Source organism: Rhinolophus sinicus, linkage group LG18 (genome assembly GCF_036562045.2).
Source record: "Rhinolophus sinicus isolate RSC01 linkage group LG18, ASM3656204v1, whole genome shotgun sequence".
Lineage (NCBI taxonomy): Eukaryota > Metazoa > Chordata > Mammalia > Chiroptera > Rhinolophidae > Rhinolophus > Rhinolophus sinicus.
Genome location: NC_133767.1, coordinates 12,863,137 through 12,879,232, shown reverse-complemented (window position 1 = coordinate 12,879,232; position 16,096 = coordinate 12,863,137). Strand labels below are relative to the sequence as shown.

General features: G+C 61.4%; 2 protein-coding genes across 2 annotated transcripts in view; one reads left to right on the top strand and one right to left on the bottom strand.

The window, feature by feature from the left end:
• The window catches only part of CORO7 (coronin 7), a 56,056-nt gene that overhangs the window by 9,633 nt on the left and 30,327 nt on the right, over positions 1–16,096 (bottom strand). The window lies entirely within an intron of this gene.
• Positions 3,352–14,246, top strand: VASN (vasorin). Its single transcript, XM_019756402.2, has 2 exons — positions 3,352–3,509; positions 11,582–14,246. Exon 2 carries the CDS (start codon positions 11,592–11,594, stop codon positions 13,617–13,619), a length of 2,028 nt encoding a protein of 675 aa, XP_019611961.2. The 5' UTR covers positions 3,352–3,509; positions 11,582–11,591; the 3' UTR covers positions 13,620–14,246.

Here is a 16,096-nt window from a genome sequence, read left to right as displayed (position 1 = left end):
TACCTCTGACCTCAAGAAGCTCCCAACCTGATGTGAGAGGCAGACACAGTCCCACAGATAAACACATGCAGGGAAAGTTCTCTGAGGATACACGGCAGGGGGCAGAGTGGCCTGACTTTGGCTGGCCACAGGGGAGGGGATACTCCCTATGACCCAATGGTTAAGGAGGAATCAACCATGTCCGTGGGACAGAGTTCGGGCAGAAAGAGCAGCATACACCGGCCTGTTTGAGGAACAAGGAGAACATGTGATTGGTGGCCTGGGCGGTGAGGGTGAGGGCTAAAGCTCAGCATGGAGAGGGCAGAGGCAAGACAGGACAGGGTCTGGCGCGTCGGATGGGAGTTCTGCCTCCCTCCATCGGACAAGCAATGGAAAGCTGATGGGACTTCATGAGTGAAGAGGGATGAGATCAGATGTGTGCTGGGCAGAGATCACCATGTGGAGATAGGCTCAGGACAGAGTCTAATGGCAAGTTGGCTGGGGGACTCCTGTTGCCCCACGGCTACCTTAGTGGAACTGGGGACTGGGGCCATGGGTCCCACCGTGTCTTAAACCAACCTTAAGAGGTTTGACCTGACCTCCCTCGTCCCCACCCCATCAGCCGCGACTGGCCGGCCACTGACTCAGGCAGGAAGTCATGGAGGGCAGGACTGGCTCCTCTGACAGGTCAGGCCAGTCTTCCTTGCCTCGAGCGGAGCCATCTGGGCGGCTTGGCTAGGTAAGGAGCACCTGCCCAGCACGGCACGGGCCAGGAAACGGGGTCATGGCACCCAACCTCAAGGGTTGGCCAACAGCTGGCACGAGCCTGACCCTAGGCTTTATAAAGAGAGCTAAGCCAGATCTGGGTCTGGAATGCAGAATTGAGACTTGGCCTGGCAGAGAGCCAGAAGTGGTGAGAGCTGGCACAGGTACCTCTCCCACTGCCGTGGCACAGAGGGAGGGCTAACATCCGGGCCTGCCACAGGGAAGGGCTCTGACCTGGGTCCAGGGCTCTGCCCCAGACCCAAATCACAGAAGGTCTAGGGACATAGCCCAGAGCCCAAGATCCCGGAAGATGCAGGATGCTGGTGGTACAGAGTTGGTCACAGGGGGGAGGGGTCACCCCCAATCATCCTATTGGCCCTCCCAATATTCCCGCAATTAGCACAGGAAGTACTGGGGCGTGCCTGCTAGGAAAAGCAGTTTCAAGAGGCCTCCTCTGGTTCTCCCCATCAGGATGTCGCCCCATCTAGACAACCTGGCATTGCCACTGGTCCAAAGCAGTCCAGGTCCCTTGGATCTGTCCCTGTTACCCAGGCTGGGCAGAGGGGCCACTCTTGCACCAAGCCGTGACCCACACTCCTTAGCTCCAGGTAACCAGGTTCTAAGGCAGGTGGTGCCTTGAAGCCAAATGAGGAAAGGAAGAACAAATTGGGGAGGGGATCGCCTGGCAGCTGCCCTTGAACCTCTGGACGGATGGGAGCGTGACCTGTGTGAATCCAGGGTACAAGATCGGGGCAGGGGATGGACCACTTAGGAGGTGGTGTCTCTCCATCATCGAGAACGGGGTACAGAGGTGAGAAGCTTTGGGGCCTGTCAGGATGACCTATTCTTTGGGAAAAGTCAGGCTGGGGGTCCTCCTACCACCCCCTCCTTCCTACAGTATCTGTGGACACTCCTAGGGCCCAGGGGCAGAGGCAAAGGGACAGTCTGACCGGAGCCACATGGTACCAACTGCAAACTGAAACGCTGCAGGACACCGAGTAACGCAGCCTGGTGTGAGATGACTGGGAGTAGTGGGGACGCAGGTGACCCGTGAGCCTGAGACTCGGTCAGAGGGGCAGCTGCTACTCAGGCCCAGCCGAGAGTTCCTGTTCAAGCCAAGCTGGGAAGTCCCATTTTAATGTGAAACCACCAGATTTTTAATATTGGCAATGGCATCAAAGTTTTAAAAAGTCCCATACAGGCCAAATGAAACACCCGAGGGCCAGCTCTGGCCCAGGAGCAGAGGTTCGCAAGCCATGCTCCATATCCATGAATACCAAGAAAAATAAGAGGTGCAAGTGTGGGGTGCAGACCCCTGCCTATCCTGGAAAGGGGCCATGTTTGGGAGAGGCCCCGCGGAGGCTAGCTGCTGAGAGGAGAAGGCTAGGTGAGTGTTGCAGCTGGATCCTGCTTAGACTATTAGCAACTGAGACCGTCCTGCCTTGTGGAGGTGATCAAGTCCTCCAAAGACCACACAACACCCCCCCACACACAGTGCTGGTGTGGCCCAGCCCCATGGGACAAGCCTTCGGAGCCCTCCCAGACTCAAGCTGGCCCCAGGCAAAGGCCTTGGCTGCAGGACATGCTGGAAGAGGGGGCGGGTGTCCCAGCGCCCTCTGGAAGTGGAGAGCTGAGCTGGGTCCCAAAGGCTCTGAGGCATGCCTCTGACCACAAACACGGAGGGGGAGGAGGACAGAGCCTTTTCCTGGAATCCTCCAAAGCAGGGGATTTTTCTGTACTAGTCCAGCCCCTGGCACCCGTCCCTCCTGCCCCATCAAGGGCCACTGTCAGCTGCACCCAGGCCCCACCCACTGACAGTGAGGCCCAACCTCCCACTCCATCCTAGCCTCCCTCCTGCCCCCCATTCTGGCCTTGGAACTGCCTGTAACCGTGGGGCCTTGGTCACTTCCCCTTCCTGTGTCTCAGTCCCTTCATCTGAAACATGGAGAAGGTGGTCAAGCAATGTTCCTGGCCCTGAAAGGACCCCAAACTCAGATATGACATTAGAGTTTGTATCTAGTTTGCTTCTGAAGGGTTCTGTGGGGTCTGCCCAGGAGTTTTTGAAATTGGGATTAGCTATCAACAATAGCATATTGAGAGATTTCACCTAAAATAAAAAAAATCCAGATTTCCAGTTTCTCTTGAAAAACCCGAAGCTCTGGCAGGCTGGGGCAGGTCATGGGGACTGTCCCTACACCAGCCCCTGCTTCCCTCCTTTCTGGTCTCTCTAGGTTTCCACAGGCTCTGGGATCTGCTTCTCGAATTTATGTCACCTGTCCGGTATGTTACAGGCGTCCGGGTTTGGGACTCGGTCTCACGTAAATTCACTTGCTTATCACACGTAAAACAGAGACCTGCCCAAGATCATGGGGCAAACAAGTGGCAGACCCCTCTGGAGAGCCAGACTTAAGACTCTGGACGGGGCGGGACAAAGTCTCTCTCCCCCGGCCGCCAGGTCGGGAGGTGGTGGAGGTGAGGACCAGGCTGCCCCGCCAAACGACCTCTTCAGTCTAGAGGGAAGGAGGGTCTCCCCCGGGCTCGTCCCGCCCCGGCCAATGGGGAGGGGCCCCGCCCCCCGCCAGCGACAGCCCCGCCCCCCAACCTTTAAGGCGCAATCCGCCTCCTGCGAGCTGACTCCGCAGCCCGAGCCTGTGGCTGGGAGACGCGGACGCGGCTGCCTCGGGACCGAGGACCCATCCGGTCCGGACGGCCGGAAAGGACTGCGGCCGTGGCCCGCCCCGCCCGGCTCCCGCCGCCGCTGTCCGGTGAGTGTCTGCCGGGCTGGGGGACTGCGGGCCGGGACGGGGGACGCCACGGGAGCGGGTTATGCACACGCTCCGATCACGCGCGCAGACCCCCGGCCGCGCGCACACGCACTCAGGGCAGGCACGCGCCCCCAGCCTAGCACGATCACCTTGGCTGACCCGGCTCGCCACCTCCTCGACAGTCCCGGGGCGCCGACAGCTCCATGGCCGGGGTGCGCGCGCGGGCGTGTGTACATTGCTTACCGGCTGGCCAGGCGGCGGGGCTGCGAGCAGACAAAATAAACACCCCCTCCCTCGCTTCCTCCTCCCACGGCTTGGCCCTCTGGCATGACCAGTTTTATGAATCAAACCCCTTTGAGGGGATGGCCACGCCATAGGCTTGGGTTACTTTTACCTCCTGGAGTGGGACAGTCTGGTTCTGGGCCAGGAGCCCTTGGTGGCCCTGTGCAGATCAGCCCACCTGGGGTCCTGAGGGCCCTTGTCACTCAGGGCAGAGCCAGGGGGCCACAAACATGCAGCCCTGAGGAGGGGTAAGGTGCTGGATGGCAGGTACTGATGCCCCATTCTGCCCCCCACCCACGCACTCCAGACCACAGACCTTGGCTGGCTGGAGCCCTTCGTACCCTAGGTATGAGGGTGCTTCATCTCTGCTTCTGCCAGAGAAGGGGCTTTGCTTGGGCTATGAACCCAATGGCCTGGAGCCAGCCTAGTCCTTTGTGTCCCAGGGCTGGCAGTGCTGGGGCCTGAGGGCTGCCGAGGTCCCCTGTGGTCACTGGCAGGCCAGCTGATTGGTGCCAACCATTCTGCCTCGCCCCCATTCGTTAACCATTACCACACCAGGGTCGCTGACCGCCTTTCCCGCTGGGGCCCAAAGGTGGACTCAGCAAGGTGGGAAGAAGGAAGAGGCCCTGAGGGTCCCACTGTGCCCCTGCTTATCTTTTGTACCAAGGGCAGAAGAGGCTCTGGAGAGGCACCAGGGCCCAGTGCCCCCTCCCCAGGCCAAGAGCTTCTGGGGCTGGCCGACTGGACTGATTCTTAAAGGTCCCTTCCCACTAGGTGGGACTTCAGCATGTTGAGGGCATAGAGGGGTGGCTGGGTGGGTGCCCTTCGAGTAGGGTCCATTCACGCTGGCCCACCCGGCAGTAAAGTCCAGTATGGGCCCAGCTGTTGGCAAAGTCCAACAGGGCTAAGGCAAGTGGGTGGGGGGATGGGAGAGCAGTCCCCTGAGTTTGCTGTCTTCTCTCAGGGGAATCAGGCCCCGGAGCTTCTGTAAACAGAGTGTCAGAGGCAGGAAGAGGGCTCTGGTAATGAGCAGCCCAGCTGGATTCCTTCCAGACCATTATCTGGCCTCTCCTGGGCCCAGGGAGGGTCGATGAGCACACTCGTGCCAGGCTGGGGGCCTGGGCAGGGCCTGTCCCCAACTCCCTGGCTTCTTGTGGCTGCTGACTGAAACAGCTACCCTGACCAGAGTCCAGAGAGTCAAATGGGGCCAGTGCGGGGTGGCATCTCAGGGCATTTGCTGGGATGGCACCTCTCTCCAGACTCTGGGAATGAGGAAAGGGGTTTAACATAAGAAGCCCCTCACACGTTGCCCAGATCCGTGCTTTCCCTAGGAAGGACCCTCTGGCAAGCAGCCTTGGAGCCAGGGAGATGCCCTGGGCAAGAGATGGGTCCACAGTTTCTGGCTCCCATTCCTGACACCCCAATTACAGCCCTGGGGGAGCTAGGAAAAGTCTCAGGTAAAGAGAGTTGAGTCCTCATGGGGACTTGTAAGTGGACCCCACTGATGGGCTGCACAGCCCCTGGGGACAGGAAAGTGGGGTCCCAGCTGGGTCCATGAGGCAGCTCCCCCTTGGTGACCACAGAGAAGGCTGCGTGAGCCTCTGCCCACAGAAGCACCCCTGACCATTGGCAAGCCCTGAGCTAATGGGAAGGGTAGCAGTGCCACCTAAATAGGTTAGTGACCCCCTCCTGGAGCCCCCCTCAGCTCTCCTTAGGGTCCCCTCCCTGGGCTGGGGAGCCCAAGGCTCTGCACTGCCAAGAAAACCAGCTCCCCTCACTGCTGTGGAATTTGCAGTTCTTGGAGAAGGGGGAGGGGGTGAGAGAGCACGGCCCACTGGGCGTGTGTCTGGCGTGGGCGTGTGTCTGCGTGCGCGTGACTGGAGCAGGGCTGTGTTTGGGGGCGGGCAGGGGTGCTTCGGGAGTCTGCATGCACCACAGGCAGGCGGGGGCTCAGCCTTCTTCCTTTTATCGGTTTCCACATTCCAGAGTCAGCCGGATTGCTTTTCCTCAGCTGGCTGGGCCGCCAGGCAGGCCTGGCCTGCAGGCCTCCCCCGCTTTTCCTCATTCCTGCCTCCCTGGGTAAAAGGAGGCTGGAGCAGGCTCCTTTAGACCACCTCGGTTTAGGGGGTGGGGGCAGGCGAGAGGCCAGTTCTTCTCCAAGGTTCGGAAAGCCCCCCCCCCCCCCCACTAGTCTCCTCCAGGGAAATGCAATAAGGTTCTGACATTCCTCCGAGGCTGCCTGAGAGATTTAATTAAGGAGGGAGGAAAGCTGGCTTGCATTGAGAAAGGGCTGGGGCAGTCAGTGGGGGCGCCTAGGCCCGGGCCTGGAGAGGCAGCAGTGAGAAGTGAGAGGGGAATGGGGGTGGGCGGTGGGCAAGGTCATGGCTCCCCATATCAAATCAATCCCACCTGCCCAATGATCAGCTCAGACCCCAGGAAGGGCCACTTCTGACATAGGGTGACCGAGATCCCTGGGCATGGTGAGCATGAGAAGAGCAAGACCTCCTCTGGGGCCACTGCCTTCTCAGACCCTGTTTAGGCCCCAGACAGCGTGGGACCAGCTGGCTTGGGGCTGGTGGCCTCCCTTGGTGACTAAGGCCTTCCTCTGGCAAATTCAGGGTTAATTGCAGGGTTAGGACCTTACTTGATGGGTGCTTGGCTCTGGGTGGGGACAGGACAATGAGGAGGCCCCGTGTCTGAGCCCAGCCCTGGTGGCATTACACCTGTAGTCACCACATAGCTCTGGGAGCAGCAGGTGTCCTCTCCCAACCAAGTGGCACTCTCCTGACTGAGATGCGACATCCCGCTGCCCCGAGGGCCCACTTGAGACTCAGCCTGGCCTTAGTCACTGGTCTTCCTGCCTTGGGCTGACAGGTCTGATGGCTGCCAAGTCACCCACGGTGCCACAGGAGGTCCCCATCCGGGCCTGACAGCTCCTGCATGGTGGAGTGGGAGAGGGAGGAGGGCCCAGGTCCTGCTGTTCTGCCAGTGCCAACAGCTGGCCACACCTGCTCAGGGATCTTCCCCAGACTAGGAGACAAGCTGATGTCCAGACTGTCCCCTTTACAACCTTCTGTCCCAAGGTCTGAGCCCTGGCTGGACAGGAGACTCACCCAAAGAGCTTTTCCAAAACACAGCTCTGCCTGGTCTCACCCCAGACATTCTTATTTAGTTGGCCCGGGGGTGGGACCCAGGCATCGGGAACTTTCCAAAGCTTCTGGGGTGATTCTGATGTGCAGCTGGGGTTGAAAAGCCCCTAGGGTTCCAGGTGAGAGATGGAAGCCCGGAAAGGGAAGGGAATTGGATGACATCACAAATTGAGTGTGAGAGCTTTATCTGTAGAATGAGCAGAGATGGCTACGATGGTAGATGGAGTAAGTAAGGCAGACACACGGAGATGGGGGGGACCCCCAGCTTAATCACAGAGCAGAGCTCTGGCCCCCACCTGGAGAGGGGGCCATCTCCAAGCAACCAGAGGCTCTGCCCTTGTCTCCGCCTCCCAGGGGGAGACCCTAACCTCTCTGCCCTGCTGGGCCAGGGGCTGCTGTGTCCCAGGGATGGGGAGATGGGCGGACCCGGCCTGGGCCCTGAGCCTCCTCAGACACGTCAGCGAAACCGGAGCCAGCCGTCCTGGCTGCCGGCACGGTCCCGCCTGCCTGGGGGGTTGGCAAACTCCTGGGCTGGGCTGCTGCCAGGCCTGGCCGGCAGTGCTTAGCCCAGGCGGCCCAGCACTGGGAGGGCCCTGGGGTCAGCCCTGGAGTACCCAATCCCTGTACCCACTCTGCAGTGTTGGGCACAGGAGGGGGGTGCGCCGGCCTGTATGAACCCATCCCCTGCTGGCCCAGCACATGGCCCTCCCCAGCGTTGAGGCGCTCCAGCCTCAGGTCTGATGTGCTCACCCAAAGGTCCGGGGTTCTACCCACTCACCAGTCCCTACCTGACCAGGGTCTGGGTGTGAGCGGGTGCCTCCAGGTATGTTCCACACTTAGGGGTGAGTGGGGGCACTCTGGGTCCCCCTTAGAGTTGAGATGATGGATGCCCTTACTCATAGAGCCCTCCGTTTGCTCTCTCCCCACCCTGAGGTCATCTGCTGAAGAGGTTTGACCAAAGGACAGCTCAAGCCCCACCCCCATCCAAAACTAAAGGCACCCTCCATCAGTCTGCTGTCCCGTGGCTATACTCAAGGGCGGAGGGTGGGGGGCAGCCTCTGCATGGAGGTCTCACCCTGGGCCCAGGGGACCTCCTATCTGTGCTGAAAGGGGCATGAATTCCATACCCTGGCGTCCTCCGCTGTGTGTGCAGAAGGCAGGGCTTGGGTTTTCTGGGTAACACCCTCAGTAGTGAATGTTGACTGACCACTTAGAATGCACTCCAAGTACAAACTAAACATCCCTGAGAATCAGGCGCTATGACCAGCACCCCCACTTCACAGATGGGAACTGAGGTAAAGGCCCATGGCCAGGCTGGCATGCAGCCAGGCTGCAAACGCAGGCCGTTGGACCTTAAAGCCCCATCCCAGTAACTGTCCCTTGGAGGGCGGCCAGGCAGCAGCAGAGCCTGAGCCTCTGGCTGCCACCTCTTTCCACCACTCCACGGCGGCGCCAGGCTAAGGTGAGGCTGTGCTGAGTCCAAGTGGAGGATGGAGGCCCTGGACCCTCCTGTCCCTACCCCCAAACACCAAAGCTGCCTCCAAATAGCTCCCTTCGCAGAGGGAAAGGTCCCACCTCCCTGCCTAGGGTCAGCGGATCAGATATCAAAGCCCCGGCCCTGGTCCTTCAAAGCTGCTGAAATTGCAACTGGCTAGGCCAGGGCAGCCGTGACAGGCCCCCTTCACAAAAGACACTCCCACCCCCAATGTGTGCGCGCCCGCGCGCCACACACACACACACACACACACACACACACACACACACACCAGCATGAGTCCAGATAGGCAGAATCACTCCCAGAACTTGTTAGAAGAACTTCCCCCATTTGAAAACAGAACAACACAAAACTCCAACCCTGCTGCTCAGAACAATTGTGGAGAGTGAGGCAGGGCTGCTGAGAAACAGACCCGCAGGTGGGAAGGGACCTGGGAAGCTATTTGGGGCAGAACTTGGGCTCGAATTGAGGCCTCTGTCTCCTGCCACCTGCTGCCTGCCACTGCCCACCCTCTACGGTCAGTCTTGGCCCCCTGGGTCAAGAGGGTGGGAAGCAGGTTAGCTTGTTGCCTGCTGGGGTCTCCCCAGCCTAGGATGCCAGTTGCTCGTTTTCTGCCACAGCTGCCGCTCTCCAGCAACTCCGCCAGATTGCCACTCTAGGGACAGACAGACCCACAGCAGTCACTATCTGCCTTCCCTGTAATGCCAACAGACTAGAGAGCAAAGCCCAGAGTCCATGCTGGTCCCCCTCCTCAATGCAGAGTGGGGAAGTGTCCCCAGCAGTGCCCCAATCCTGGGAGGTGTCAGTTTGGAATTGCCCAGGGGGGACAGATGAAGAAACCTAGGCCCTGAGAGAAAGCCACCGTCTGTACCTCACAGCTCTGACGCCCTTGGCCCAGGGCTGCCTGACTGGAGCGTGAGCTCTTAACCATGACCTTATATGAGGCCCAGGGGGAGCCAAAGTCACAGGGGTGGCCAAGCTGGCCATGTGTAGGGTCCCCTCCCGCTCTGAGCCTGGCTGCTCCCTTCCTGACCCCACCCCCACCCCACCAGGAGGGCTGATTCAGGGGGAGATGGCTCACCCCCCACATGCATGTGGGGGGGTGGGAGGCCCTCATAGCCCACATCTGGAGGCCAGGCCGCACCCACTGCCTTCTGAGTCAGTGAGGGTGGAGCGGGTGCATGCAGGGGAGGAGGCCGGGTGGGGTATACAGAGCCCCACTGGGACAGTGCCGGCAGGGCCAGGGGGTACCTGAGGCAACCAGGACCCTCGAGAGCAGGGGAGGGGGCACCAGCTGGGGGTCAGGGAAGGCCTCCCGGGCTAGGCTCTGAAGGGCGGTCATCATTGTTAACTAGTAAGGGGAAGAGGCCAATGGCCCCACTTCCCAGGCAGACGGGACTCTGCAGGTGGGCAGGGTGTAGGCAGGTCCAAAGTGGGTCAAAGGCCGTTACCTAGACCTGGCCCAAGACCACAGTGGCCTCCCAAGTGACTTGTCTAATCTGTCCTGGGACCACCTGCCCCTCCACCTCACATTCCAGCAGCCCATTTCCCTGGTGGAGGGGCAGCTCCGTGGATGGCAGTGGGGCAGAACGCACCCTGATGGGGGGGCTATGTTACCTGCCGTGGCCTGACAGCTGGCTGGCATGAGGGAAGGGGAGGCTGAGCCCCAGCACAAAAGGCCCTTGTGTGAGCAGGAGGCGCCTGGAAGGGAGGGGTACTGGCCTCTTTGGGACTGTAGGGGCTGAAAGCATGGAGACTGCTGCTGGGGCTGGCCCTGGGGTTTCCCCCAGGAGTCTGAGCGAAGGGGAGGCCCATGCTGTGGCCCCATCCTGTCTTGGGCAGGTCCAGTTACGAGCTGGAGCCTGGAGCGACTGGGGGAGCACCCGCTCCCTGGCGAGACTGGGCCCCTGCATCACAGGGCAGGTCCAGCACAGGCGGCAGGCCCAGCTGCACCTGGACCTGCTTTAGGACCTGGGCTCCAGCTCCGATTTCCCGGCAGTGCAACCGCAGCAAGTGACTGCACTTCCAGGAGCCCCCCTTTCTCCTGTCATCTGGGAGTGATGAGAATAGTTTCCACCTGGAATGGCTGCTTTGGGGAACTATAAGAGGTGGCTGTGAATGCTCCGTGGCACTGGCACGTGGGAAGGGCTGCAGCTCCGCTTTCTCAGTGCCCGGCCCAAAATGGAGCCCAAGAAATGGTACATAAAGGAATCTAGGGAGCGTTTCCAGGCCTGGCACTGCCTCACGGGCTGCCATGCAACCAGTCTCCCCCAGCTTGAGCCCTGGGTCAGCCCAGGGAGGCTGGGACCCCCTCACCTGTAGTTCTATCATTGTACCTGGGGGGGGGGATGTGAAGATCAGGGTTCCCTCCCTACACCTCCTGACAGGGGGACACACCTGCCAATGGCTCCAGCCCTCCTCTGCTCTGCTCCCTCCCCAGAGGCTTTACTGCTGGCCACATCTTGGCCGCCCCACAGCTCCCGTCCTGGGCAGGTCTGACTTCACAAGTGGAAAAACACCAATCCCATAGTTTCCATGTGAAGTGTTCCCGCTGCGGTCTCTCCTCACTTGGAGGACACAGAGCGTGGAGGCAGGGGAGGCAGGGGCCGGCGGCCTGGGGCAGCCAGCTTCTCTGCTTACGCGCTCGGCCGACTGCCCACCGGTCTCTCCCAGACACTGGGGGAGGGGCTGCTGTTCCAGGAGCGACCATTTTCCCTGCTTCCTTTTCTACCTCAGCAAAGATTTGGGGGGAGGTGGCTTGGGGGAAGGGCACAGAGCCTGATGCTTTTTAACCACATGTTCTCTGAGCTGGGGTTAAAGAGGTGTCCTTTGTGGTCACTGAGTGTTTTGGGTCTGGCCCCCCCTCTGCATGCATCAGCCCCCTGAACCCTGGTGACAGCACAGGAAGTATCAACTGGTATCATCACGAGGTCATGTGACTGCTCCAAGTCACATAGCAAGGGAGTGACAGGGCTGGGACAGGAGCCGGGCTGGGGCACTGGAGACCTGACTCATAACTACTGTGCGCTGTTGGATTAGGGGCAGGGAGTGGTGGCGGGGGCTGGGAATTCCCTTCTCGGTCCTTCCTGGCATGGTGGTCTCCTGGGCCTCTGAATCACAGTCTTGTCTTTCCTCTCTGCTCCCAGGGACCAAAAGATGCGCTCCAGGGTCTCCCCACCCCTGCTGCTGCTGCTGCTGCTGCTGTTGACCCCGGGGCCTGGGGTGCAGGGTTGCCCATCCGGCTGTCAGTGCAACCAGCCACAGACAGTCTTCTGCACCGCCCGCCAGGGGACCACGGTGCCCCGTGACGTGCCGCCCGACACGGCGGGCCTGTACGTCTTTGAGAACGGCATCACAACGCTCGACGCGGGCACCTTTGCCAGCCTGCCAGGCCTGCAGCTCCTGGACCTGTCACAGAACCAGATCACCAGCCTGCCCGGCGGGGTCTTCCAGCCGCTCGCCAACCTCAGCAACCTGGACCTGACCGCCAACAAGCTGCGCGAGATCACCAACGAGACCTTCCGTGGCCTGCGGCGCCTGGAGCGCCTCTACCTGGGCAAGAATCGCATCCGCCACATCCAGCCCGGTGCCTTTGATGCGCTGGGCCACCTCCTGGAGCTCAAGCTGCAGGATAATGAGCTGCGGGCACTGCCCCCGCTGCACCTGCCTCGCCTGCTGCTGCTGGACCTCAGCCACAACAGCCTCCTGGCCCTGGAGCCCGGGGCCCTGGACACCGCCAACGTGGAGGCGCTGCGGCTGGCCGGCCTGGGGCTTCGGCAGCTGGACGAGGGGCTCTTTGGCCGCCTGCGCAACCTCCACGACTTAGATGTGTCTGACAACCAGCTGGAGCATGTGCCGCCTGCCATCCGGGGTCTACGGGGCCTGACGCGGCTGCGGCTGGCCGGCAACACGCGCATCGCCCAGCTGCGGCCCGAGGCCCTGGCCGGCCTGGCAACCCTGCAGGAGTTGGACCTGAGCAACCTGAGCTTGCAGGCCCTGCCGCACGAGCTCTCGGGCCTCTTCCCCCGCCTGCGGCTCCTGGCTGCAGCCCGTAACCCCTTCAATTGCGTGTGCCCCCTGAGCTGGTTCGGCCCTTGGGTTCGAGAGAGCCGCGTGGTACTGGCCAGCCCAGAGGAGACACGCTGCCACTTTCCACCCAAGAATGCCGGCCAGCTGCTCCTGGACCTTGACTACGCCGACTTTGGCTGCCCAGCTACCACCACCACGGCCACGGTGCCCACCACAAGGCCCTTGGTATGGGAGCCCACAACCTCGCCTTCCAGCCCAGCCCCCACCTGGCCCAACCCCACAGAGCCCGCTGCAGAAGCCCCCAGCCTGCCACCTGCCGCCCTGCCCACCATGGGGCCTGACCCCCAGCCACAGGACTGCCCAGCGTCCATCTGCCTCAGTGGGGGCACATGCCACCTGGGCGCTCGGGGCCACCTAGAGTGCCTGTGCCCTGAAGGCTTCACGGGCCTGTACTGCGAGAGCCCAGTGAGGCTGGGGCCACGGCCCACCGCTGCCCCGGCCACACTGAGGCCGCCTGGGCCCCTGCCCCTTGGCATTGAGCCTGTGAGCCCCACCTCCCTGAGAGTGGGGCTACAACGCTACCTGCAGGGAAGCTCCGTGCAGCTCAGGAGCCTCCGCCTCACCTACCGCAACTTGTCTGGCCCCGACAAGCGGCCGGTGACACTGCGGCTACCTGCCTCTCTTGCCGAGTACACAGTCACCCAGCTGCGGCCCAATGCCACCTACTCCATCTGTGTCAGGCCGCTGGGGGCTGGGCGGGTGCCCGAGGGTGAGGAGGCCTGTGGGGAGGCCCGCACGCCGCCAGCCATCCGCTCCAACCATGCCCCGGTCACACAGGCCCGGGAGGGAAACCTGCCCCTCCTCATTGCACCGGCCCTGGCCGCTGTGCTCTTAGCCGCGCTGGCTGCCGTGGGGGCAGCCTACTGTGTGCGGCGGGGGCGGGCCGCAGCGGCTGTGGCTCAGGGCAAAGGGCAGGTGGGGCCAGGCGCTGGGCCTCTGGAGCTGGAAGGAGTGAAGGCCCCCTTAGAGCCAGGCCCCAAGGCAATTGAGGGTGGTGGGGAGGCCCCGCCAGGCGGGCCTGAGTACGAGATGCCTCTCATGGGCTACCCAGGGCCTGGCCCCCAGGGAGCCCTCCCCACTAAGCCCTACATCTAAGCTGGGAGTGATGGACTGTGGGCCTGGGCTCTTAGCCCTCCTGGGACTGGCCAGTACCTGCCTGCTGCCAGACCAAGAAGTTCTCGGATCCGTATGACGAGGACACGGCAGGGCAGGGGCTGTGTGACTGCAGCAAGTCCCTGCCCCTCTCTGGACCGTGGTCTCCTCATCTAAGATGCTGGGACCCAGGTGAAGACCTCTAAGGTCCCCCTGGCCCGAGTGCCTCGGAGGATGGTGTCTGCCTGTCCTCTGCAACACACAACCTCTGGGGTGGGGCGAGCTCTGCAGTGTGCTGGTAACACAGGCCCGGGGCTGCCAGGCCCCCACCCCAAGCAGACTCTGGGGGCCAGTGAAGGGAGCCCCAGAAAGAGAGCAGAGGGAGAACAGGGGTAGGGATGGGTGTGTGGCCCAGCCTTGGCCCCAGGGAGTGAAGCAACAAAAGAAACTGGAAAGAGAGACGCTTTAGGAACAAGTTTTGCTTTTGTTTTTTAAAATATATTTATAAGAGATTTCCCATTTATTCTGGGAAAATGTTTTTTACACTCAGAGACAAGGACTTTGGTTTTTGTAAGACAAACGATGATATGAAGGCCTTTTGTAAGAAAAATAAAAGATAAAATAAAACGAGTGGTTTTCTGGCATGCCTTCAGGGTACCGGGCTGGGCGGAGGGACGGTGGGGGTACAGAGTGAGTGTGAAGGGACAGCCTTCTCTGTGCGGAAGCTGGGGGTCAGGATCCGTCTCCTGACGTGTACCAGGCCCTGGCCAGCACCCCTGGGCTTGGGAGTGCTACTGCTGAGGGCAGACTTCCCAGGACTCCTGCCCTGGGCTGTATCCACCCAGCCTCCACTGAGGTGCCCAGGCCAGCATCCTGGTGAGACTGGCATCCAGGGGGGAGCAGGGACAGAAACTGGACAGATTCCAGCCCCAGGGAAGAACAATAGGGCAGCCTTACCCTACCCAGGCCGTCTCCTACCAGCAGGAGCTGCCGTGCTCCTATGAAAGGCTCATGGCAGATGGGGGCCAAGAGAGTCAGTCCCCAAGGGTCCGTCCTCAGCGATGGGTCTGACAGGCAGCCCATGCCTGCCCTCCTCTGTGGAGGGAGTACCTCGAGCAGCTTCCTGTCAGGCCCTCATGGATGCTGCCGGCCCAGGCGGCACGCACAGCCCACCCTCCATGCGGTCCCACTGCCCCTGTGCATGGCATCCTGCTCCGGCTACAGAGAAGGGGCCTTCGTAAAGGGCAGCACAGGGCCTGAGCAGCAGGAGCCCTGCGCTGGGTGGGGAGGGGCCATGCCAGGCTGTCAGGGACAAGCAGATCAGGGACAGGACCAGAGGTATGAGCCTTGCTTATGGGGACCTGGTGGCCTTGCGATGCCCCCTTTACAATGGGGATGTGCCTGGTTTTGTAAAACCCGGAAGTGGAAGGAGTATTGTCCAGGAAGGCCGCAGGCCTAGGAGCAGGGCCAGGGAGGGTGCTGAGAGCTTGGGGACAGTGGCAGGTACAGAGCACCTTTTCTCAGTACCTTTTGGATGGTAGGAGAGGTGGGCCCTGGGGCTGCAGAGAGGCCATGAAGATGTTGGAGCAAGGCTCCCCAAGACCCCCTGCCTGTGTCCCTCTGTGGGTCACGGCCCCTGGCGCTCAGCCTCACCCTGGCGGGAAGGAGGTAGCCCAGCCAGGCCTGGGGAGCAGGCCCTGCGGCCTGGGGCGTTGATGTAAATGCCGAGTCAGGCCTGGCCACGCGAGGCTCTGGATTCAATTAGCGGCTGCTGAGGGTTCTGGCATGAGAAGGGAGGAGGTGGGCGGTGGGTCGTGGGGGCAGAGGGTGGTGGCAGTGGGCCTGGGTGGGGCCCCATCTTCCTGAGGCAGCAGCAGTGGCCCAGGTGGATTTCCTGCAGGCCTGGGTCCCATTACGGGAACGGCTACGGTGAGGCCTGCCCTCCCCCCTCAGCGGCCCCGTCAAAGGGGCCATTGTGGGCCTGTGGGCTGCTGTTGAACACGGTGGCTGCTGAATAAATGTTTTTGCTGCAAAGCCAAACCTGGCCTCGTGGGCAGGCAGGGGGTGGGGTAGGAGGCAGGACCTAAAGAAAGGGGCTGGACATTCATGCCAGCCCTCCCAGAAAAGGCAGTTGGGGTGTCCCATCAGATCAGGGGCTGGGAGATGAAGGTAGGGCCAGGGGCCGACTGGGGGGACCAAACCAAGACAGCCCATTCCCAGAGTAATCCCAGTGGCTCTGGGCCAGGACCAGGGACGGATGTGGGGAAATGCCAGCCCCCACTGTTGCATCCTTGTTGCCACAGGCCCTGTGCCATCCGGACTTACACACATTCCCATTTCACGCCTAACAATCTCTCTCCAGGGAGACTCAAAGGCTGGGAGAGGTGACAGCAGCTTGCTCACAGCAGGCAGGGATGGATCCTAACACCCAACACCCACTCCCTGGCCCAGGACGGGGTTGCCAGCCATGAGGGGAAGGC

Bases quoted from the DNA above. Each gene is read 5' to 3' on its own strand.
- VASN (XM_019756402.2), top strand. From the start codon at position 11,592: ATGCGCTCCAGGGTCTCCCCACCCCTGCTGCTGCTGCTGCTGCTGCTG.